Source organism: Camelus dromedarius, chromosome 6, assembly GCF_036321535.1.
Source record: "Camelus dromedarius isolate mCamDro1 chromosome 6, mCamDro1.pat, whole genome shotgun sequence".
Classification (NCBI taxonomy): Eukaryota; Metazoa; Chordata; class Mammalia; order Artiodactyla; family Camelidae; genus Camelus; species Camelus dromedarius.
The window spans coordinates 19,543,572-19,570,339 of NC_087441.1; the positions used below are offsets into that span (position 1 = coordinate 19,543,572).

The 26,768-nt window shown below is 40.7% G+C and overlaps 1 protein-coding gene across 1 annotated transcript in view; it reads right to left on the minus strand.

Moving 5' to 3' along the window:
* AIG1 (androgen induced 1) overlaps positions 1–26,768 on the minus strand; it is a 220,216-nt gene that overhangs the window by 18,892 nt on the left and 174,556 nt on the right. Inside the window, exon 4 of the mRNA XM_010983705.3 lies at positions 22,852–22,967. Within this exon, the coding sequence (XP_010982007.3) occupies positions 22,852–22,967 (116 nt within the window). The remainder of the gene's footprint in view (positions 1–22,851; positions 22,968–26,768) is intronic.

The following is a 26,768-nucleotide window of genomic DNA, read 5'->3' on the forward strand; positions in this document are numbered from 1 at the left end:
AGCGAGGCCATCTCTGTATTATTGGTCACATCGGTCCTCTGTGTGCTGCTTCTAGAACTGCTAAATGTTTCTTTTATATACTTTTTCATTCAACAAATATGTAGCAGTGCCTAGAATGTGTCAACCATGTGCATATAGCAGTATGTGAAGCAGGTGTGGCCCCTGCCTTCGTGACAAGGCTCCCAGTCTAACACTAATTCAGATATTAGATGACAGCTTGGCATTACACCCATACTAGTGCAAGGGCAGAGTAATAGAGTCAATTACTACCTTTTTTTCAAGTTGAGTTACGGTGTTCATGTCTCAGTTTCATTTTAATTTTTATTGGAATTAAATCATCAAAAGTTCTATAAAGCTTATGTTAAAAGAGCAGAAACTCTCTGCCCTGTCCAACTGCAACCCTTATAGTCTCCTTCCCATGCCCTGTCCTGCTCCCCAAGGAAACCATACTCAACAATTTCAGCTGTTTCATTTATCTTTTATAACCATGTTTCTTAAAAATAGTCATAAATTGCTGTTTCTTGATTTATCCATTTTAAATATTATCTTCTGACTTTCTAAGATGAAAGATATGAGTTCAGTCCTCTTAACAACACCTTCCCTCTTTTTTCCCCTATCTTTTATCCACCAAATACATTTACATCATATTTTGGGGGGCTAAATCAGTTTTCAGTGGTTTTTTTTTTCCTTATGCTTTGGTGTTATACCTCAAAACTCTGCCAAACCCAAATTGCTTATGTTTTCTTCTGGGAGTTTATAGTATTGAGTTTTACATTTGGGTTTATGATGCATTTTGAGTTAATTTTTGTGAAAGGATTGTGTCTTGATTCAGTTATGTTTGAGAAGATTTGCATCTATGTTCAAGTAAGATACGTATCTGTAGGTTTCCTCCTTGTAATGTCTCTACTATTCACATCACTGGTCTCAGAATGAGTTAGAGGGTATTTTCTCTCTTCTATTTTCTGAAAGAGATTGTGAAGAGTTGGTATCCTTTCCTCCTTAAATGTTTGGTAGAATTCACCAATAAAACCATCTGAGCCTGGTGTTTTATGTTTTGGAATATTATTAATAATTGATTCACCTTCTCTAATAAATACAGGCCTATTCAAATTGTCTAATTTTCCTATGTCAGTTTTGGTAGATTGGTCCATTTTATCTAGTTATTATCAAGTTTGTGGGCACAGAGTTGTTCATAATATTCCTGAATTATTCTTTTAATGTCCATGGAATCAGTAGGAGACTCCCCTTCAATTTCTAATATTAGTAACTGTATGTCTTCTCTGTTCTTTTCTTGGTTAGCCTGGCTAGGGCTTAATCCATTTTACTGATCTTTTCAAATAATTAGTTTTTGGTTTATCAATTTCCTGTTTTCAATTTTATTAATTTCTGCTCTAATTTATATTATTTTCTTTCTTCTTTTTGGTTTTGGTACAAATTTCTCTTCTTTCTCTAGTCTTCTAAAGGGGAAACTTAGAGTATTGGTTTTAGATCTGTTTTTTTTTTTTTCTAATATATGCATTTCATGTTCTAAATTAATCTCTGAGCATTGCAGTCTCTGAATCTTACAAATTTTGATAAATTGTATTTTCATTTTCTTTCAGTTCAAAATATTTTAAATTTCTCTTGACACTTCTTCTTTGACCTGTGTTATCTGTTAGTGTGTTACTTAATCTCCAGATAGCTTGTGATCTTCTAGATATCTTTCTGTTATTAATTTCTGGTTTAATTCCGTTGTGGACTGTGAATATATTTTGTATGATTTCTATTCTTTTAAATTTAAGGTGTGTTTTTTGGCTCAGAAGATTATCTTTCTTGGTGAATATTCCATATGAGTTTGAATAGAATGTGTCCTCTGCTCTTTTTGAATACAGTATTCTATATATGTCAACTAGATCAAGTTGATTGATGGTGCTGTTCAGGTTAACTGTATCCTTACTAATTTTTTGCCTGCTTGATCTAGCAATTACTGAAAGAAAGCTATTGTAACCTCCAGCTGTAATAGTGGATTTGAATATGTCTTCTTAAAGTTCTATCAGTTCTTCCCTCACATATTTTGAGATTCTGTTGTTAGAAGCAGACACATTAAAGGTTATTATGTCCTCTTAGAGAATTAATCCTTTTATCATTATATAATGCTTCTCTTTATCTGGGATAATTGTGTTTGTTTTGAAGTATGCTTTGCCTGAAATAAATATCACTTTTATTTTGATTAGTATTGGCAGGTTATATCTTTCCCCATTACTCTTGGCCTCTACTCTTGGTTTATCTATGTCTTTATCCTTAAAGTCAGTCTCTTATAGGCAACACATTTTTGGGTATTGTTATTTTATATTTGTGACAGTTTTTGTCTTTTCATTGCTGAATTGAATCCATCACATTTAAAGTAATTATTACTATAGTTGGAGTAATAACTGCCTTGCTTGTATTTTCTATTCATTGTACTTGTTTTTTGTTTCTTTTTTCTTCCTCCTTTTTTTCTGTTTCCTGTGTTTTTAATTAAATATTTTATATGCATCCATTTTCTCTTCTCTCTTACAATATCAATTATACTTCTTTTTGTAAATTTTTTCCTACTGTTTCCCTAAAGTTGCAATACACATTCATAACTAATATAAATCCACTTTCAAATACTGATTCATAGGCAGTGCAGATACCTAATAACAAGGCAGTCTCACTTCCTCCTTTCCATCCCTTGTAACTTCATTGTCATTCATTTAATTTATCCACATATGATAATCACCCAATACATTGTTACTATTGTAATTTTGAACAACACTTCTCTAATAGATCAATTAAGAATAAGAAAAATAAAATATTTTATTTCATCTTTGCTTGTTCTTTTTTCTATGTTTTTCTTTTCCTTATGTAGATCCAAGTTTCTGCCCTTTATGATTTTCTTTCTCCCTGAAGATTGTCTTTTAACATCTCTTCTAGGACAGGGCTGCAGGCAATGAATTCCCTCAGTTTTTATTTTCTGAGAAAAATCTTTATTTTTCCTTTATGTTTGAAGGATAATTTTGCTGCATATAGAATTCTAGGTCAATTTTTTTTTCCTTCAGCACTTTAAGTGTTTTATGCCATTCTCCTCCTGCTTGCAGTGGTTTCTCCTGAGAAATAAGCTATGAATCCTACCCTCATTCTTCTATAACTAAAAGGTGCCCCCGCACCTGCCCTAGCTTCTTCTAGTATTCCAAATTGTGTATGTTACACCTTTTGAAATTGCTCCACAGCTCTTGGGTATTCTGTTCCATCTTTTCATTTTTTTTGTCTTGTATTTCAATCTGAGAAATTTTTACTGACATATCTTCAAGCTCACTGATTCTGTCCTTGGCTGTGTCCAGTCTACTGATGAGTCCATCGAAGGCATTCTTCATTTCTGTTACAGTGCTTTTGATTTGTAGTATTTCCTTTTGATTCTTTCTTAGAGTTTCCAACTCTCTGCATACAACATTCCTGTTTTTATGTGTTCTCTACTTGTGCCACGAGAGCCCTTAATATATTAAACATGGTTATTTAAAATTCGTTGTCTGATAATTCCAACATCTGTGCCATATCTGGTTCTGATGCTTGCTTTCTCTATTCAGATTCTATTTTTTCTTTACTATTATTATGCTTTGCAATTTTTTTTTGTTGAAATTCATACATGATGTTTCCAGTACTAGAAACTGAGGTAAATAGAACTTTTGTGTGTTAGTCTACCTAGAACTTAGGCTGTGTTTAATGTTGGCTATGGCCACAGGTGCCAGAGACTTCAATTTCCTTTAGTGTCCTTGTTTTTCTCACTCCTTCATCTTTGAGTTTCCCTAAGAATTCCTTCTTAGAGTCTGTGTCTTGTAGCTCTCTCAGTTGTAATTCACTATTATACTGGAGCCCTGTTGATGTGATGGTAGGTGAGATGATGGAAAAGTGTTCTATAATTATATGGTTCAATCTTAGTCTTTTAGTGGACCTGTGTCCTTGGGCTGTGATACACGAAAGCTAGAAGGGGTCTGAGTCAAGTAACCTAATAACAAGGCAGTCTCACTTCCTCCTTTCCATCCCTTATAACTTCATTGTCATTCATTTAATTTACCCTTATTTAAATTGCCCATTCATTTAAATTGCCCTTACCTCAAGTCTGTAAAGCTTTGGTAAAATCTTTTCCCCTTCCAAGAAGGCCTTTGTTGTTGAGAATGCTCTGGGTATATTTCAGAATGGTTACTTTTTCACTCTTCTTGCCAGAAACACAAGAGTTTTTCTTGGCTATTTGCTATTGGTCTCATTATCTTTGGGTCTCTATCAGCTAGCACAACCAGTACATAGTGAGCACTGTTTAAATAATGAAGGGGAATCTGTAAAGAAGATGGCTTGGAATAAAAACTAGAGAGTATTCCAACTCAATATTGGTGACTGCATTCAAAATAAAGGGCAATTTAAAATTGATAGCTGTCAAATAGAGGCAAAATGTTGACTTGCTAATTTATAAAATGGGAAGACAGTTGGGCTCTATACACTCTGGAAACAACTGAAGGTCTTCCTTTTTCCAAAAGAGTGATCTGGTTTACCACTAGGTTTCTGCAAGCAGCGCAGGCTTGTATCAGGCTGGCTCTTCCTCTGGCCTGGCTCTGGACTCTCTGCTTCTACCCCTTCCATACTTCTCCACTGTACCTCCTCTTCTTGATCAGTAAGTCTCCCCAGTTTCTAGTCCTGCTGACCTTAAATCTCTCCCTTGAGCTGATCACATTCTTGTCTGTCCATTGGGAAAGCCCACATTCCCCCACCATCTACCCCACCTGAAAGGTAAATGGATGCTTATCAACAACTTCAAGCTGGAAACCCTCAACCCTTGATTCAGTTTAAACTTCTTCCATCTCAATCCTGGGTCCTTCCCATTTCTGTCCCATTGGCCACTCTTATATAATAATAATTCCAGTTCTCCATCTCAGTGAAGTTTTCTTTTGAAGTATTTTAAGCTCTTTTTAATATATGACATACTCTTACACACCTCCACGTATGTTACACCTACTTAGTCCATTTATGATGAACGCAAAGACTACAAGGGAAAGCCCTACAGTGCCCTGTGGAGATTTCATGAATTAAAGTAGCTAAAATTGAAGTATTAAAGTCCTACCAGTTCATAAATGTTTTTGGATCTCCTAGCCTCTGGGAAGGAGAAAAGTAAATTAAGAGTTACAGCATTTACTGTTTCCTGAGTGAGTGGCAGAAATGATGTTTTGGCTGGACTGACTAGAAGAACGATGTTAAGCCTTAGTAAATTCTTCTCTCTATTTGAATGACTGAGAATCAGTTGACTTCTCCTGTGATCTCTGTTAGAACGAGCCAGGCTGCATTAAAAAGCTCCCATGTGCTTCTGGGGGCTCAAATAATCAATTCACAACCAATGGGAAGAGACACCAGATGCATTTACTTTTAGATCCCAAAAGACAGCAAGCAAATGCAGATGTTGAGTCACTGGGAGAAATGAACAACTACACGGATGCAACAAAAATTCAAAAGCTATTTTCATTCCTTAATGTTATCCTGATATGTTGAAAAGTTGATTTTTTTTTCTCCCATAGTTTTACATTGCACTCTTAATAGGTACAATCACAGACTTGTCTTTCATAAGATTCAGCATGGCAGTATTCTACTTGTCCATAGAACAATGATATGAGACCACTGGAGGACATTAATAGGACATAATACAATAAGATCAAAGGGACACTAGTCCTGATTAGTGGACAACTGCTTAAAAGAAAACCCGAGTAGACAGCATGTCCTTCTTTAGCGTCGCACCCACGGACCAGCTTCCTGACTGCAGCGGCATTATCAATATTCTATTTCTTTTCATTAAGCAGTGACAGGGTGAGTATCTGGATACTGTCTATGTTACAAATGGGAATAACAAAAGAAGGACTGCTACCATGGAAACCTACCTGATGGCCTTTGTGGTGAGCTCCTTGCTACTTGAATACAAGCAAACTCCACACAATAAAGGGCTGATCAACACTAGGTATAAAGCATCTATGCAACAGCACTGATTATTAACTTTAATGAATGCCTTGAACATGGCAATCTGAGGCAGCATTATTCTTGTCCAAGCTCATTATTAGATAAGCACAGGGGAACTTGCATTAAGATAGACTTTGGATTGCAAAGCAAGTGTCAATTTATGGCCATCTCCCATGATTTGCCTCTTGGAAAAACAAGCGGCATAGTCAGTTTAAAGATGCACGCACTTAGAAGTAAACTGTTAACAAGCAAACTAAGAAGCCGGGTCATTGCCAACTACGTTTCAATAGATCAACCTCACTTAATTTGTACGTATCAGATATTGCTTCCTCTGCACAGTGCCTTCCTCAAAGGAAAATTAATTCAAAGGCTTGGAGCATACACTGTTTTAAATATAGCTGTATTTTATCTATGTTGATATTTTAAAGAAGGGTTTATTTGGTCAAGTTAAGGGAATATCTCTGTTAGCTCAATATGCCAGCAATGTTTTTGATTTTCTATAATATCTTGGGGGAGAGTATACAGAGTCAAAATTTTAATTGATTTAACAAAAAGGAATAAAAAGTTGAGTTAACAGAATTGATGGTAATGGGGGGGGTATATCACTAGCATTTTTCTTTCTTTTGAGAAAGCACTTTTGGTGGGGAGGGTATCGCTCAAGTGATGGAGAACAAGGTCCCAGCTTCAATCCCCAGTACCTCCTCTAAAAAAATAAATAAACCTAGTTACGTCTCCCCACAAAAAAGAGCACTTTTGTCCTCTCCAATGTCAGCTAAGAGGCTGGCTCCCTAATGCTAGATTGTATTTGAAATCCTGGCTAGTGTCCTTTCTTCTTTACCTAGGTCCACCTGGGTGAGAGCCACTTGCTACTTTCCAGTTCTGTTACAGAAACCTTCACTTAAGAATGAAATACCAAATGCGGACAAAGAAAGAAAATGGGAGAACTGATAAATTAATATTTCTGAAAAATTGATTTTCAGTTTTGATGGAAAACTTGTTCAGAAATACAAATAAATATGCTTTGACAAACATAACCATTCTAGTTCTCAATTATTAAGGGTATGAAAATTTGTCTCTGAGGAATTGCAACCACCAGGGTGTTGGAAAGACAGCCATCTTACTATCTTGCCTTAGCTGCTAGCATCTTTGACCCTCATGGATTCATGGATTTGAAAGTATGCATCATTCATTCATTCATTCATTTATTCCTTCACAGTTTACTGAGCCCTGACTGTGCACAGGCATTGTCTTAGGCATTGGGGAGCATATGGAGAACATTGTAGTAGTCACTGCCCACAAGCCCAGTGGCGGTGCAGGGATGAGATTTCAGGGCAGTGCTGTATGTGTTTTGATGGGGTGACTAGGGGAAGCTATGGGGGCACCTAACGCCAACCCAGAGTGTCATGGATGGTTTCCTGGAGGAAGTGACATCTGAGACTCAGACAGACTGCTCGTGAGCGTGAGGCCTGGAAGAAAATGATCCCCACTGAGAGAATACTGCAAATACCAGAGAGAGACCAAGGGACGTTCAGGGACCCACAAGAGGATTAGTAGAGCTGGGGTGTGGAGTTCTGGAGACGAGGCAGAGCTCACTTGTAGAGGGTTTGTATGTGGTTACATGCCTGTGCAGCGTGATTTTGTGGTCTCAAATTCAAACGGGCCCCCTCTGGGGCCTCACCTCCTCCTGCCTCCTTGTTAGTGCTTTTTCCCTTTAACTACATGGATAATTTATAACTTCACATTTCCACCTTCACCCGCAAAAGTGGAAACAACTGAAAAATGTCCATCAGTTGAAAGATGGATAAATGAATTGTGGTATATCCATACAATGAAGTATCATTTGGCTATAAAAACATTTGATGTATTGAATACGTGCTACAACAAGGGGGAAACCTCAAAACCATTATGATAAGTGAAAAAGGCCAGAATAAAAGACCACATATTATATAATTCTATTGATATGAAATGTCCATAACAGGCAAATGCATATAGACAGAAAGTCATTGCCAGGGGCTTGGGGAGGGGGGACAGAACAGTGATTGCTTAAAGGGTACAAGGTTGCTTTAGGGGGTAATAAAAATGTTCTGGAATTAGACAGTATAATGGTTGCACAACTTAATGAACACTCTAAAAACCACTGGATTGTACACTTTAAAAGGGTGAATCCTATGGTATGAAAAATATATCTCTCTATAAAAAAAAGACAAGGTAGAGGCCTAGGTGAGCCAAGTTTGGTGATATATTGATACTTGTTGAATCTAGTCATGGGTGACAGGGGTATAAGATACTATTTCTTCTTCAAAAAACAAAACAAAACAAGAAACCTCTTCCATATCATCTGTGTTCCTCCTTGCATTTGGATAATTTCATGTCACAAAGAAAACAGAAACCAAGGGATAAGTTACTAAGTTTATGGTCACCAAAACTTTACTTTTGCTTGCAGACTTTCCTCACTCATTCATTTCTGTATTTAAGGAATGCTTTGAGCCAAACATTCTGCTAGGAGGTGAGGGTATGGAAACAAATCGAGAAGGCCTAGCTCCCACCAAAGCCAGACATTTAAGGAGTGATTCCAAATAAGTGAGAAGCAGGAAGGAAGAAGGAGCACAAACCTAAACTAGGTGGGGAATCAGAGAAGGTTTCTTGGAAGAAGTGATGTTCAAGGTAAAAATCCAAGGACGGAAGTTCAGTAGGTTAAGGAGTTGGGTTGGAAATCAAGTGACTGGTGAGGGAAGAACAACTGTGAATGTCTTGAGACAAGAAAGAGCATGGCGGCTCTGAGGGCTGGAGAGATGTCGAGTGTGGCTGGAGGGCAGAGGGTGAGCAGGCAAGGATGGAGAGGAGGTAGCACAGGTAGGCACAGGCGAGGTCATCTAGGGCCTGTGATGCCACTGAAGGCTTTCAGCAAAGAAAAGCTCTCCGGATGCTGTCACTGCTTCCCGGCCAGTTCTCCTCCATCTCTGTCTGCAGCAAATGAAAGTAACAGCACGAATCAAAAAATCACTGTTCTTTCCCTCAACAACGGCTCAGGCATGAGCAAAGGTGTCTCTGCTGGGAATGATACCATTGTACCTGGCTGCTTCCTGCTATTTATTGCCCAAGGTAACAGGATGTCATGGCAGGTCTGGGGCAGAAGGAGAACCATACGGATGATGAACCCAGAACAAGAGAGGTATCTGTCATCAAAGATGCTGTCAAGCGTGGCTCTATTCCTACTGGGTGAGGTGGGCAATCTGGCACTACACTTTCTGCAAGGATTCCTGTTGCTCCTGAGAAATACCCTTGTCTCCTTAGTGAAGCTCCCTTGAACCTCAAGGCTACTTGTTGCAGGTCCTATTGGACACCTTTGGTACCCAGCTAAGCGTGCTGTATTCCAGCTGTGCTGTCCCTATACACAGTTGGTCATATACTGCTGGGTGCACAGACTTGGGCCATGGTGTCACCCACACAATGTCCATCTATGAGGGTTACACATGCCCCATGTCGTCCTATTTGTGGACTCAGCTAGCTAAGACTTGGAAAAATATTTCTAAAGATTGTGAGAAAAAGTCCACAGCAGGAAATGTACATAGCATTAGGGAGAAGAGGGGCCCCCCTACCCTGGATGTCCAACAGGAGCTGGTGCTCCTTGCTGATCTCCCTGGAGAAGAGAACGGAGCTCCCTGACGTCAGCTGAGGCTCTCTAGAGGAGGGAGGGTCTTAGATTCAGGAGTTCTTTCCAGCCATTTGTCTTAAACATGGAATCCCGGACTTCATGAGAACGCTTCTAATTCAACCTTAAGACGTGATGCTGATATTGGAAAGGACCTGCACGCCAACACAACGTGCACCGTGTGGTCTGGTGCCACTACCAAGTATCCTGGAGTTCCTGACTTTAGAACACAAACAGATGTCACAGCCCCAGAACCAAGCACAACGGAAATTAAGATGTTTACTCCTCTGCGTGCAAATATGATGTCTGGCTGTTCCAGCTGACATGGATTAGCAAGTAAGACTCTGATGAGTTTGGCCTGTCCACTGGCCACTGCAACAGCAAATACTTTTAAATGGACTGCTGGCAGATACGCCGGGCGTCCTGTAGGAGTTAGTTCACAAGTACAAGTTTGCCCTGGCAGAGGTACACATCTTTTGTTAGACCCACCTGCCTGAATATGCCTTTAAAAAACAAAACCTGTCCTTGCCTGCACCATTTCACATTGTTCTCAACTTAACTGTTGCTTTATGACACATTTTCTGAAATTCTGTACATACATTTGGCTTAAAGTTTAGCACATTCAATTGGAGATTTTGTGTGATCAAAGGAGGCTAAGGGTAATATGTTTACAGAAGGCACTTGGCCTGAGGTGATGGCTCATCAGCTGACTGACAATTTCTTGTGAACTGTTCACCCCTTAGAGCCTGATCAGATCTGAACAGTACTAATGATAGTTCTTGGATTTCTCCAGAGGCTGGCAAGAATTTATGAATGAATTGTCACTGCTTTCTTGCAATCTTCCAGCACTGCTAGGAAACATAGCTAATCCAAGTCTTCAGATCCATTTTCTTTCTTATCCAATGTTTTTCCAGCAGAATATCACAGGGCTAAATTACTCACTACAGTTGCAAAATGATTTGTATTTATACCTGCAAATTTATGCATTGTTTTAATTTACGTAAGATTTTTCTACGTAATTCTCAGCTTTTAAGGATGACTTACACATCTTGTTTTTCTACTGTGAGGTGAGAATGTCATGGCTCAAAGATACTTCATGGTATAAGGGAAAATAAAAGTGCTATCAAAAAAACCCAAAAAAAGCCTCCAAAACTGGAAAAAACAAACTACTGAAGAGTTTTAAGTAGGAGGACTGACACGATCAGATCTGCATTTGAAAACAGTCTCTGGCCAGGAAGGGAAAAGTGGATGAGAGGCAGCAAAGAGAGCTTGCTAAGAGGGCCTGGGTGCTAGGGAGTGCGTGGATGCGAGGGACCTGTCAAGGAGGCTGAGGAGGCAGTCGCAGACAGCCTGGCATAAGAGGAAATGGGGGAACTCACCAACCAGCCAACCAACCAAACAAAAACCAAGCAGTTTGGGGAAGGAGGGTAGAGGTAAGTGACTGGATTTGAAAACAAACTTCAACAGCCCCAGGTCACTGAACTTCCTGACTATGATTTGCTCTTTCTTGCCTAGAGGCCATCTTTCTCTGCCTGGGACATGGGTTTTTTTTTTTTTTTTTTTTTAACTGAATTGAATTGAGAGATTACAAGTATTTTTCCCTCCTCCTATTCCATTTACTTGTTCATTCCCTCTTCTCCTTGTAGCCAACTATTTACCCTTCCCCCAGCAAACATTCTAGCTTATTTTATGAATACCTTGAAATATGTATTTGTTGTTTTGTGCAAGTATATATTTTCTCTCAAAACATATTCTTGAACTAATTAATTAAAAACGGGCATAGCATTAACCATTTAATTATTTCATGTTGTTTTAACCATTTCACATCATAAAAAACAAAAAAAAATCTCACTTCTTTTTTTAAAAAGGTATTCCACTTCTCTGACACTACTGACACTATGTATTTTTTTCTTTTTATCTTCAAAAATTTTTTCTTTTTCCTTTTCAAAATTTTTTTATTTTAAAATTTTTTATTGAAGTATAGTCAATTTACAGTGTTGGGTCAGTTTCTGGTGTTCAGCACAATGTTTCAGTATCTGCAAAAAATGCAGATATTCATTTTTTTTTAAAATAATAATTCCATGGGTTTTTTTTGTATAGTCAGTTACAATGTGTCAATTTCTCATTTTCATATTCTTTTTCATTATAGGTTACTACAAGGTATTGAATATAGTTTGCCTGGGACACTTACCCTGGACTTTTGTATGGCTAACTCTTATTTACCCTCAAGGGCCAGCTTACATGCCACTTCCTCCGGGAAGCCTTCCATGACACTGCAAGTTTGGATAGGGAATGATTCTCTGGACTCTGAGAGCCCCCTGAATTTCTTCTATTATACATAGTCCTTATGAACTGTAAGGGAATTGTTTTCTTCTTTCCCCATATCCTTTAATAGACTGTAAGCTTGCTGAGGGCAGAGCCAAAGCTGTATACACTGTTAACCTCTGGCGATTAGCACCCTGCCAGGCACATGGGAAAGCTCAGTAAATATTTGTTTGAGAGAGTTAATGAACTCCATCCTGAGTCAACATGGACCTGGTTTTCAGAAGATGGGAGAATTAAAACACTATAATAATAACCAAGCTAATTCTGTGAAGGAAAAGCCGGGCTGGTCTAACAAGATAACTCACAAGTCTAGGAATGTGAAGGAGAGGCTGGGCTGGGCTAACAAGATAACTAACAAGTCTAAGTATTGGAATACTGATCAGAGTTCTGCTGGACTAACTTGTAAATCTAGGTTAATTAGTGTTGGTTTGCTGTTCATGTTTTTTTGCTAGCCAGCTGGATTTTCAAAGATACATATCTGGCTTTGGAATGTTGGTTTGCTACCTCCCTGCCTCCACTTTTGTGATGATAATACTGCTAAAGCTGTTCCATGCCTATTGGCCGAATACCCCAAGCTTGTACTTTACCCTATAAAACCTCATGTGCACATCTTGAAGGGGCTCAGAGTTTCGGAGCAGAAGCCCCTCTGAGCCCGCCGGCGTAATACATCTGAGTACTCCAACCCTCCGAGTGGTGCTTGTTTCTCGACTGGCCTGTCGTTTCCGTAACAATTTCTTCTCTTACTTTGAAAATTATTAGGAACACAGTTCTACTTAAATGTATAAAATTGAAGCACCGTTGGGTGCTGTGGGAGAGACAGTGCGCTGGGGCACGTTTCCTGCTGGTGACTGCAGACCCTGGAAACCATCTGCTGACTGTGAGCCCGGGCAGGACCAGGGTCACGGTAAAGATGCTCACGTAATCCTGCTGAGACAGGAAGGGGGCAGGTCACAGCCATTCAAAGAATGCCACAGCAATTAACATCAAAATGGTGGAAGATTCAACCCCCAGTAGGCCTTGAGGCTCAAGATGATGAGAGATTTAACTTCTAGCAGATCTTGAGCTTCATTATACACCCATTGTAATATATTAACATGGTGAATAACATGCCCACAGGCACCATGGCAGCCCCAAGGCTAGCCACAAAAGGTCCAAGAGTGGGAAACGGCCAACTTCCTGGGAATCCCAACCCCTTCCCCAGGCTACTTAGACAGGTCCTTCCACTTATTAGCATATGAAGCCACCGAGCCCATAAAAACCAGCCACATGGCACCTGGAGGTGGCCACTCCTCTCCCTCTTTGGAGACGGCCCACATTCTGTCTATGGAGTGTGTACCTACTTTTAATCTGAGCACCCAACCCCCACACCTTGCAGCCTTTCTCTTGCCTTTCAATGTATCTCTCTGAGTAAAATCTACCTTCACTCAACTGTGGCTCGCTCTTGAATTCTTTCCTGCGCCAAGCCAAGGACCCACACTTGGCGGGGCACGTCCCAGGGGCTTAACTGAAGCCTGGGACATGGCCCTCCTCACACCCCACATCCGTTTTCCTGCATCACTGCCTGCGTAGCCACCAGAGAATATGTTCCGAGCCTTCAAGACACTCTCACATCCTCAAACACAGCGAGAAAACTCCCCTCGAGGAAATGAGGAGGCTCTACTTTGGCTAAAAAATGGATCTTTTCTCCACTTTTTTTTATTGCCTGAACTGGGTCATCTCCCCTATAGGATGTCACTGGCAAGGAGCACCGTCTGTGAGGTTCCTCCTACAAGTCTATCAGCTTCAGGTGGCAATTTAAATGAATCAGGCAAGTGGGAGAAGAGACAATAAAGCTGAAATTCAATGTTAGAGAAATACACGGTCAGAGTGTTGTAAACAAGTTATATGGTTATTACTGAGCTAAGTGTAAGGTAGGTGTTGTGAACGAAAAATACCGCAAGCCAGATCAGTAAACAAAGAATGCTGAAGCCATCAAGTCATCAGCGGCTGCAGCCACCCCCAGTGAAGACAAGCCTGCAGCCCGGCCTCTGCAGCCACTCACAATGGTGCACCCTGAGGGGAGTCAGAATAAGAAAGGACAGGATACTGGCCCTAGATGGCTAGGTGCTTGTCAAAGGAATGAATTCAATGAGCCCAAATGTTTGCTTCCTCCCATACACAGAAAAGCACTTAATTCTTTAACTTGAGATGCCTGTCTTTCTTTAGATAACAAGTAATCTTTTATCGTTCCAGCTACCTGGCCTTTGTTGTAAAGCTCCTATATATCCTAGCTCCTCCCCTACCTCTTCAGGGCAGTCCCTCAGAGAGATCTGAGAGGCTGTCACCCCAGCTCAAGTTCTCCCACCAAATAAAACGTAACTCTTAACTTTTAGGCTGCGCATTTATTTCAGTCGATAGTGTAAATATTTTTAAAAACTAAAAAAAAAATTTCCTTACTCTATCTGCTTGTATTTAAACCTCACATGCTATCACGATTTCTCTTATTAAGCAATCTATCTTAATAATATTTTCTCTGATATTTTGATTGATGTGAAGTCTAAAGAGAATGATTCTGTATTAACCCTTAAAAACTGCAGACAAGGAAGCTCTTTTTATTTAAGACCATTTCAACTACTCATCTTTCTGTTGTCTAGGTAGTGAGGGGAGAGGATCTGGGTGTCAGACTTTGGGCAAAAAAATTAACCAAATAACCACATAATTACAACTTTTTTTAACTTCCTAGATGGAAATGAACAGGAAATGAATAGGTGACAGGTACCACAGAGAGGCTGACCCAAGTCTTGGAAATCAGAGAAGGCCTCCCTAAGGAAGACATATTTAAGCTAATACCTGAAGGGTGAGTAGGATTTGGAACTAATAATCATGGGAGACCTGACTGAGGGAGAGGTGGGGTTGGATGGTGGTGTGGGGAAGGTGGGAGCTTTGAAGTTGGAAGGAAAGTCCTTGACAACCAGTGAGAAGGTCACTGTGACTGGAGCTAATAAGCAAAGGGAGAAGAGGAGGAGGAGGAGGCCAGAGAGACGGGTGGGGTCAGCTAACACAGGTCTCCTAAGCCGTGGAAAGGAACTTTGGACTTTACCCTTAGAAGCAACAGGAAGTCAACCACACTCTCGGAGAAAGGGAGTGGCATGGTCATTATGTGTTTTTCAGAGGTCCCTCAGGGCTCCTACACATAGATGGGGTGGTGCTGGGGAAATGCCAGTTCTACGCAGTGGTTCAGGAGGAAATAACTCAAGCTTGGACCATGGTGTTGGCAGTGGAGAAAGAGCAAAGCGTAAAGATTCTAAAAGTACTTTGGAGGGAGAGGAGCCAGAAGCTGGTGGAAGATTCTCCGTTGCAGGCCCAAGAGAGAAGGGTTGAGGAGGAAAGGGTGAGGAAAGAGAGTGACTCAGGAAGGGGGGATGTTTTAGTACCAGAACTGCTGAACTGTCAATCAAGTAGAGGTCTACAAAGCATTCAATGGATTTACCAAAATAGGAGTTACTGGTGACATCAAGCAAAGGTTCTACCGAAGTAATGAAGCCTATGCTGCACTGCAGTGGATTATAATCATATTAACATAGTACAAGCCCTGCCTAGGTACTGCCCTACGAACTCTCCATATACTTAAAATTTATATTACTTCAGTCATCACAACAACCTGATGAAGCAGGTACTCTTTTTATTCCATTCTAGAGATGAGGAAACGAAGGCATGGAGAGGTTATGTGACTTGCCCAAGGTCATATGGCGGAAGCAGGATCCCGGTTCAGGCAGCTTGGCTCACAAATCCATTCTCTTGATGATTTCACTGCCCTTCTCCTAAGCATGTAAATGGGAGTGGAGACAGTGTAGACAACTTTTTAGAGAAACTCGGCTGTGAGTAGGGAGACAGTGCAGTAGCTAGACGTAAAAGGGAGTGGTCCCAGGAGAGTAAATTTTTTTAAGGTAGGGACTAAGACAGGAGTATGTTCAAGTATTGATTGGAAGGATCTGGTAGTGAGACTGCAGTTATGGGAGGATAAAGTGATGACCGACTGGTGGAGAGCTGGGAGGGGGTGGAGCCAGACTACACAGGGGAAGGTTACCTGTTGGAAGGTGTGGAAACTCCTCCCCTACTGTCACAGGAGACAAGGAAAGGGTGGGTCCAGAAAGATGTTATTCCTCAGAATAATAAACACTGGGAATTCCAGATGCTATCTAAGAAACGGATTCAGTTAGCACCAAAGTGGACACTCTGAGGAGCCCAGTGCGAGCCACTGGGCAAGTCCTCAATGGTCTGGATAGACTTCTCCTCCTTAGAAGACGAGAAAACACTAACTACCTCTCCACAAAGTGTTTGTAAAAACAAGCAGATTAGAATAATGGGAAAGCAACAGTAGTCTCAATTCTCAGGGGAAAAGCAGGACTCAGGAAATAACTTAGAATGCGAACCATAAGAAATTTTCAGAACACTCTTTAGCATTCTTGACTGGCAGCAAGGAGACACAAACCCCATGAAGCAGGACCCAAATCCCTAAGAAGAGCAGAGGATAAAATGAAAATAAGGATGGCAGGGAAAAGAGGAAGTGAGAGAAATGGCACTTTCTCATAGAGATTCAGACACTCAGGATTTCTGTTGCTTGGGGGAAAGGAAAGATACTGTCATTTCTTGAGTGACACACAGGCACATTCATATATTATCTCTAACAGGAGCTCCTGTGCTGGCGTTACCTCCCATTTTAAAGGTGGTAAAAAATGAGCCTCAGAGAGGATAAGTAATTTGCTCAAAGCCCCTAATAAGAGAGGAACTGAACAAAGACCATCTGACTTCAAGGTTCTGGACCCCTACCTCCCAGAGCAGCGTATCAGGTTAATGAGGGAAGAAACATGCAGAAAGCAGGTGAGTTCAGGTTACCTAAGAATTGAGTATTCTTAGCTTACACACAGAACAGCAACAATGGATACTGTACTGAGGGCCAATGATCTGGTGTGCATTTTGTACCCATTTTTCTGATTCTCACAGCAATCCTGCCTAAGTGTTATCACCCTCTTTTTTTTTTTTTTTTCCAGGTGGAAAAACAGAGGGCCACAGAGACTGATTTGCTCAATCCTATTGGTTGCCTTGTGGCTATAACACGTTACCACAAACTTTGTGACTTAAAACAATGCAAATTTATTTTATAATTCTGTATGTTCAAAATCCAACAAAGATCTCACAAGACTAATACTGAGATGTTGGCAGGGCTGCACTCCTCTCTGGAGGCTCTAGGGGAAATCTGTCTCCTTGACTTTTCTACCTTCTAGAAACAGCCCACATTCCTTGGTTGTGGATCCCTTCCTCCATCTTCAGAGCCTGCAACGGTTGCTGGAGTCCTTTTCACATCACAGCTCTCTGACTGTTCTCCCAATCATGTCCCTCTCTGATCACAGCCGAGAAAGGGTTTCTTCCTTTAACGTTAGGTTGGGCCCACTTGGATAATGCAGGTTAATCTCCCCATGTCAACATCTTTAATGCGATCACATCTGCGAAGTCTTTTTTTGTCACGCGAGGTGATGTATTCACAGGTTCCGGGAATTAGGTTGTGGACCTCTTTGGGGACATTATTCTGCTTGTCACAAACGAAGGTTAAAAAACACTAAAAGGCCTGAGTCGGGAGTTCTAGATTTGGTCTAAATTAAACAGGGAATACTGTTGACTCTACCTTCAAAACATACTCAGAATTCTACTACTTCTTACACTGTCATTTCTACCACTTTGGTCCAAACTACTTCACCTCCCACTAGAATTACTTCTGTAGCGTCTTAACCTGTTCTCCTGCCCAGCCTTGTCCCCATATCCATTCTTTACACAGTAGCCAAAGTGAAACTTTACAAATGTCTAAGAATATGTCAATTCTCTGTTCAATACTTTCCAGTGAGTAAACTTGTTACAGAAACGACAGGCCAGCCAAGAAACAAGCACCACTCGGAGGGTTGGAGTACTCAGATGTATTACGCCGGCGGGCTTAGAGGGGCTTCTGGTCCGAAGCTCTGAGCACCTCCAAGACGTGTGCATGAGGTTTTACAGGGTAAAGTACAAGCTTTGGGTATTCGGCCAATAGGCATGGAACAGTTTTAGCAGCATTATCATCACAAAAGTGGAGGCGGGGAGGCAGCAAACCAACATTCCAAAGCCAGATATGTATCTTTGAAAATCCAGCTGGCTAGCAAAATACATGAACAGCAAACCAACACTAATTAACTTAGATTTACAAGTTAGTCCAGCAGAACTCTGATCAGTATTCTGATAATTAGATTTGTGAGTTATCTTGTTAGCCCAGCCCAGCCTCTCCTTCACATTCCTAGACTTGTGAGTTATCTTGTTAGACCAGCCCGCCTTTTCCTTCACAAACTCTTAATTACTTTTATTTTTAAGAATGCTTTTCTCTATTTTAAAAATAATGTATGTTCCCAGCAAAAACTTGAGGAAATATAGGAAAGCTTCAATAAGAAAACAAGAAAAATCTGCAATGCCATGGCTGATATCAAGTTTGGTGGTGATAAAATTCTGATTTGGGACAATTTGGGTTTATATTGTAAAAGGAAGAACATACTTCATTATGATTTTACTTTATTTTCTAGGTTGGAAAATTGTACGATGGACACATTTGGGGGTAATGGGACTTAGAATGTGAAATTTATCAGAAATCATGAGGACCCCGAGAACAGGTATCTCTGTCTTGCTGTATATAAGCTCACTGAGGTGACAAGAAATGTTTATCCATAAGAAGAAACCCCCAGGACTCATTTTCTGCCCTACTGATGCCTCCTTGCTCCTTGCATTTAGTGCCTTGCATTTAGTGGGCGGCATGTACTCTGCACGGCCCCTGAGATCTCAGGTGGGTCCTGATTGAATGAGAACCACTGTGGGAGGGGGCAATGGCCAGAGGCAGGAAGAAGACCCCTCAGCACAGAGGAGACCCACTGTTGAACTGCTGGGGATGTAAATTTCCTAGGACCTGGGGTGGTTCCCTCTTCCTGTGTCCTGCAGATTGAAAAGCAGCGGCAGCACTACAGGAAGACAAGGATGGGAGGTGCTGGGGGGCCACATCCAAGAAGCAGACTGGCCACCAGGAGTCCTGCACCAGGTAAAGCCAGGATGTCTTCTCTTGCAGAATTTGTGAACTAGAGGATGACCACTGTCAGCATCCCGTGATCTTAAAGTTCTCTGTTTCACCCAGCCCCCCTGCAAGGTTTCCTGATGATCCCTTTAAACTTAAAAAACAAAGTGGTATCTTCATGTCCTTTATTGTTGTGGATTTTTAAAGCGAAGAGTGTCCGAGGGAGCAAGACTGGGGAAAGGAAGAGAAAGGACTCGTGCGTAGTAACTGACATTCTCAATCCCTTGATAAGAGAACATCACATGCTCTTGTTACTGTTTGCTGGGGACCTTCTCAGAACAGCAAATATAGAAATAATGACAATAAGAGCAAACACAGGAACTTTTCACCGTGTGCAGGCATAGTTCTGCGGGCTCCACTTCTAGTAACTGCGTCCTCACAACCGCCCTGCGAGGTACGTACTCTCCTTGCCCCTGTTCTGTATCTGAACCAATTAAAGTGCAGAAAGGTTAAGCAGAGTCGGAATTCAAAGCCAAGAAGTGGCTGTAACAGCTAGACATGGCTGCTTCTGATGTACAAAACAAAAACAAAGCTACGACCTCACAATCTATTCACCCACAGAGTTACTCTTCACACAGTAAGAGGGAGTGGAGAGCAGGATTCATCGTGTAGACCCTGTACCTGCACCCCAGGGCTTGCGCTGCCCAGTCTGCCCATGAACAACGTGGGTGTGAACTGCGATGGCCCACTTACATGTGGCTTTTTCCAGTAAACACTTACTGCAGTACTACATGATCCGAGATTGGTTGGATCTGCAGATGTGGAACCTCAGGTAACACAGAAATCACAGACATGGAAGAAGTGCGATATGGAGCTGACCACATTTTACACCACAGGGATGGTCGGCGCCCCAATGCCCACGTTGTTCAAGGCTCAACTGTAGTTCTAGCAACAGCAAAAAACAGTGTCTCTTCCTTGGGCCAGCCATATTATCTTGCTAAACTTTGGACTCCTTATCTGCAAAATGAGCCAAGATAATGCTTATCTCAAAGGGTTATTTGGCAGACTAAATAAGGTAACATTTGAAAAGCTTTTTGGCACAGCAGTCAAAAAAATTGTATTCACTGCAATTCCCGATAATTACTCTTGTGAGGAAACTGAGGGTATCTGCGTTGTGTCCTGCATAAGGTAACACGGGCCATCCAAGGCCTCAGGGGAAACCTCCCAAACCCGGTGCAGGGAAATACGTGCAGGAGTGACGGTGGAGGAGAGATGTGCAGGGAGGGAGCTAAGAGCCCACCACACATGGTCGGGGGTGCGTGTGTGTCCCAGACACCTGGGTGAGTGGAGAGAGGAGAGCAGTGGGGTGGTGGAGGTGGGCGTGGTAGGAGTCTGGGATGACTTCAGGTGCTAAGCTTGGGTAGGACTGAGATAGGGGCCAGGAAACCCGGCCACTGAACTTGGGAGCTCAAAGGGATCCGGTCCGGGAGGGGAAGCCCCCTCATCTCTTGCTTTCTCAGCTCTCGCCATCCAAGTCCAGGGAGAGGACAGAGTCACACAGGCAGGGAGACTTGTGAAAGGCTAGAATCAGAGCAAAGCAGACGGACAGGCTGGGCAGCAGCTTTGGAGGTTTAGACTCAGCTCAACTGTACAGAGGATTGTAAGGGAGGTCTATTTATTTTATAATTAGCACGTGGTAAGAGGAATCCTTTCTCACACTTTGGCATAAGGTTCTGGAATGTCCAGCCACAACCCTGGGATGCCGTGGAAAGATGTCATATGCTGAGCCTTCCTCTGCTGTGTCACTGGTACGTGGGCCCTGAGATAGCCTGAAGGGAGCAGAAGCCAGCACCTTTTGGGTAACAACTAAAATCCTTGGATTTATGTAGTGTGACGTAACGCGAGGGGCATTGTTTAGCTCTTGGCATAGTTACGAATGCCAAGGGCAGAACAGCAAAGGAAAAAGTCTACTTTGGAAGCTTTCTCAGGACGTATCTGGGAGAATGCTCTGGTTAACGCAGACATGTGTCCAAACAAGTGCTGGTTTGCTCAGGGAGTACGCAGAGCTGGCAAGCCTCCCTTGGCACGAAGGGCGTAAGTAATGTTTCATCTTAATGAGGGATCTTGGGGGTCTATCATGGAGACTATGTGGTATTTCCCACGTGTCTCCTTGGAACGTGGACTGATTGTACCCACGGTGGAAGAAAAGCCATTAGAAAGCACGTAGTTCCTGAAACCTCTGGGGCTCTACAAGACTCAGATAATTTAATGGCACCTAAATGAATTCATAGAAATACATCCAGAGTGAAAAGCTTCCTTTCCCACAGGTAAGTAAATATGCGTGCAGTCATGAGATTGTATTTTGGGGGGAGGGGGGAAGGGCGTTTGATTTTTAAACTAACGCTGTAGGCAGTTCCAGATGTGCGATGTGCTGTAACTACTGCAGCAACCCCAGAGTGACTGCTAGCTTTCCTACATGACTCTTCTGAAAGATCAGTCATTCGAACATCCAGTGCATATGTATAAAGCACATACATTCATTTTTAAGAAATAATTTCAGAGTCACATTTCACCTGTGAGATCTCATCATTTGGACCTTTTCTTTCAGAGAAAGTCAATACTTAGCATTTTAGGTGGGGGAAAAAATCTAGAAAGTGACTAGGAAAACAAACATTCTCCAGTCACAATGAACAGTCACTGACAATTCAATGAAGTGGCAAACGGGATTGAACATTTTACTGCATGTGTGTTCTGGCGTCTGCAGTCTGGGTGTCCCCTTAGATTTAGCCATAGGATGTGACTTTTTAGAAGCAAATGACCTTTTAGGCATTATGTGATCATTTAGGCAAAATATGTGAAGTACTGTGCTGACCTTTATTTTATATTTCTGGACTGGCTGGAGCAAAACACCCCACAGAGACAGGACCTCCCAAAGTGCTCTGGGATTTTGGTGGCATTAAGTACAGTTCTGGGGAGTTTGGAAGAATGGGATTCAGTCCTTCAGGCTGAAAGGTGACCCAGAACTCAGGACATGAGCGTCCCAAGAGACTGAAATGCTGAGAGGAGAGTCCTCTTCTGTGTATGCTAATATATCAAAGAGTTCTTGGGATTATGCAGAGAAATAAGAAATTCTCTGTCTTAAGATAAATAATTTTGAAACATTAAAAAGTGGTTAGAACTGAAATTAAAGTGAAGTAAACTCATCGGGCAAAACCTCTTATCAGATAAATTTGGCCTCTCCCACTTGGGACTTACTTACGCCCAACAGACCAAGTGAAGATTTCCTGCAATTTACTTACCCCAGTTTTTACAAACCAAACTGTTAAATGCATGCTATATGTAATAGCTAATTCTGGGACAGGTTTCAAACTGACTCAGGAAAACGTACATTTTCACTTGTTTCACTTAGAGGTTAGAAGTCACTCCTCTAAGAGGTCATTTCTTCTGTCCTCATTTGCATTCGCTGCAACTCCCTCACTCCCCAACAAAAGCAACAACAACAAAAAATCCCAAGCAAAAAAGCCCTTAAGCAATAAAACTGACGTCCAAGAAAAACATTTAGTTTGAAAAAGAGTTGAAAAATGTAGCCTTGGAAGAACCACTGCTTACATGGGATCGTTCAACAAATTCCTGTTGTGTGAGGTTTGGCATATACTTTCTAAAAATATAAGCATCTGGGGAAATGAGACAAAGCCCAGGTCTTGGACCAAATGAGGCACGCAGTGTGAATCTGTTAGTGATTATATCCATAATGAAATATGTGCCCAAATTTAGCAGTGCAAAATCTAATACAATAAGAAAGCCCAGCAGGCACTGTCCTTACCATAATATATAGCCAACAGAGAAGGTACATATGGCGGCAAGTCCGCTGCTCCTGCTGGGATACGCATGGTGTGATGTCCTCATCTCGATTAATATAAAGGGCAGAACCGTTGTGTGCTGAAAAAGAACAGAGACCAGGTGACACAGATTCTTATCATCACCCCTCAATAGTTGCAGTATTCGCTTTGTCTTCAGTAGGAAAATGGAGACTGTAAATTCCTAGCAGAAGTGCCACAGCAGAGAGCAGTCTATGGCTCGCCTAAGAGGTAGAAAAAGACCTGGAAACATGCCGTCCGTCAACTGCTCCCTTGATTTTTCTTCTGTACCTTAATTTTTGAAATTGTATTTCATTTTTGCCTGTTACAGGAAATTATAGAAAAATGTATGGGGAAAAATGGGTATATAAGAAAGGAATCAAAATAACCACTGTTAATATTTTGCTATATGTCTTTTCTTCCTCTTCCTCGTTCACGTTATTTATACAGAGTTACGATCAAACTGTGTGACACAATTTTGTTTGGGATTGTAGCATGAGAATTTTTGGTATGCCTTTTAGAAATCCTCCTAAAATATCAGCCCTGACCATAGCTGCTTAAAACTCCATTTTATGGATGTACCAACATTTATTTAACCAATTCTTGTTCTTGGACATTAAGTAGGAAAAGATTTTCAACTTTTCATTTATTAAAAACATCATGATGACTATCTTTTAGAGACACCTTTGTCTCAATGTCTGAAGGTTAAATTACTTTCTTTTTTCAAATTCAGTTTTTACTTTTTTAATTGAAGTATTGATGGTTTATGATGTTATATTAGTGTCAGGTGTACAACATAGTGATTTCAGTTGTTTTCTTATAGTCAAAGTCTGTAAGTCTATGGAGATTTTAAGGCTGCTGATACACAACGGTCAATTATGTATATATCAGCAGCAGATTAGGAAATGCAGCCAAATAAGCTTCCAGAAAGGATGTACTGGTTTGTATCAGTAGTGCATGGATTTAGATACTATGTTTGAAGATAGCCTCCAGAGAAGCTGCGTGGACCATTTCCATTTGTTCTCCAAGCCCAGTGGCCACTCTAAATACTCAGCTCAGTGGGCCAGGATGGGGATAAAACGTCTCCCCACCATATGGTAAGAAGAAAGGAAAGCTGAGTATCCTTGGTATTGAAATTTGGTGGACAGATATACGGGAAAAAGAGCTTCTTAGGTAAAACTGGGCCAGGATACAGATTTACCTTCCGACACTGGAGAGTTTCCCGAGGGTGAGAAGATGGCAGGACTGAGAACTGAACCATCAGCAAGTTTGGATACTATTTAGTACCTCCTTAATGGCCACGAAAGAATCTCTGTTCTGCTCTTGCTGCAGAGTTTGCATGTTCAAGGAAAAGGCAGGAAACTGAATGTTAACGATTTTCAAACTCTAATAAGTATTGTAGCAAAATGGAACCAGGTGACAGACAGGCCTTGGTGGGAAAAGACATGGTGGGAATATCAAGGTGAAAGTCTTTCTAGCAACTTATTGTTTATATTCATAATAAAAAGAGACAGGATCTTGTAAGAAATAAGAAGACACTGGAAATCCTTTGCCTTAAACTTTCTCCTCTATGTAACTGTTCTGACTGCCAGTGCATTGTAATTAGACTATGTTATGCCTAGAATATCAGGTGGGTGATTCCACAGCTGGGTAGCTTTCTATTTCCTTATCCTTTGCTTCTCTATTATTGTTTTAAAACAGTATAACTAGCTCTGAAGGGAACCACACAAAATTTACATGTGTGTTGATACAAAGACAATATGCATTTTAAAGATCTATTTTATTTTTTTTTCCCCATTATTATCTAGTCACCTCAGATGACATCAGCCTGGAATTTCACCAACAATTTGAGATGCCAACAATAGTTTTACAAGGGTGCATTCCTATAAAATTCAGATATATAGTTAGCAATAAGGCCAAGTCTTAGCAAATCTTAGAAAAATCCCTGCAAATCAAACTTTTGTGCTGAAGGTAGTGCTGACTCTCATAGCCTGTGTGGGTTACAGAATGATGATATTATTTTTGACTTATTAATGTTAAAAAATATCCAAGCTCTACCTTTTCCTCCATTGCTCCAAACTGAGTAAAAAAATCACCCATTTTCTATAACATTATATAAGTTCAAATAACTAATCTGAATATTCTCGTCCAGCTATCCAGTTATCATTATGTTACCTAGTCTTCTTGTTGATGATCAGATGTCATGCCTAGAGGGGTTAAGATATACTTTGATGATGCCAGACAAAAAAACCTTTTTGAAAAATGAAAATCTTTCTAGGTCACTTCACTGGCATTATCACCACTAAAAATGAGCTACCTGTTCCATTAATGACATAGCCCAGGACAAAGGATCTTTCTGTGGCTGGCTACACCTATGGCAGTTTGGCCAGCGGCAAATTCGATATGAGGGTAACAGCTTACCATTCAGAATTTTCAGGCACTGAAGAATGTATGTTTCCCTTTTAAATAATTTGTAATACAAAGTACATTTACTGATAAACATTATACAGTTACAAAAGTAAAAATTGTGCAATAATATTTATAACAAACATAAATGTTTCCCTGCAGGTAGCTAAAATTTTATGAACTGAAGAAAAAGGTTAAAAAAAAAATCCACGAATGATCTTGCTGAATCTCTAAGTAACCTGTGGCAGCTAGTTGTGACTCAAAAGCTGTAGCAGCAAGAGGGATAATTATTTTAGAACCAGGAGTATAATAAATTCAGATCTAAACCACTCCCAGGCAAACTCTGCTTCAATGACTTAAGGACCAGGAAGCAAGTACTCAACTCCATTTAAGACCATCAGCTGCACAAGAATGGTTATCTTCTGTTTTGTTCACCGTGGCGTTTGTGAACTTAAAAAAGAGCCAGGCACATAGGAGGCGCTCAATAAATATTTATGGAGATAATTTAATCTTCAAAGTAACATCTTAAGGGGGAGTTACTAACTCTATTCTGCAGATGAGCTAACCGAGACTTGGAAAAGGTAACGATCTTGCCCCAGTCACAGAGCTACTGTCTGGAGAGGGTTCAAGACTAGTTCTGTTTGTCTCCAAATCCCGGGCTCTCTTTTCTATATTAGAATTATGTCTTTAAAAGATATTAGAGTTAAATCATCTTTGACTCAATAACCCTGAGGGAGTGCATGACTGAAGATCACTTATGTTGTCTCTCAACAGACCAGAACTAATTTTTGGTTGAGATCAAAGTAAACAAAAAGATCTTCATATTTTACTAAATGTGTTCTTCCCTGTGGCATATACATTCTGAATACTATTATATGCAGGAAGGGACCCACAAATGCAAGGTGCCTGCAAAAGTCAAAAGTCCTAGTGCAGCTCTGTCACATACTACCTGATTTAAAAAAAACAAAAAAAAACTGTTTTCTTAGTCAATTCACATTTTTTAAAAATAAATATATTTAAAGGAAAACTTACACGATTTATAAACTCTCATAAATGGAATATCATAACTGGAAGATAACCACAAAAACAAATACAATGAAAATCTAATTGATCTTAATAAAGGTTTGATAGATAGGTTATCCTGTTTGACTCTGAGGCTGCTCTGTGTGTGTTAAGCAGGGATGTTAATAAGTATTAGAGGCGCATTAAAGACACACTAGAATGAAACAGAGACTCTCCTAAATGGAAACAGAAGGATTTAAAGATAATTGAGAGGGAATTAACTTTTCACCAGCTGGTTCAATAATGCCAGCCCCCTGCGCCACATAAATTATCTTGCATAACATCTGAGCCACACAGTCTATCCCCTGAAACAGATTATTTATAAATGGTAGCTGTACCTTCTAACTGCTAAAATATTTCATTCAGAAACAGGTGTCCTTCTGCCAAAAAAAATGGAGAGATGGATGAGTAGGAA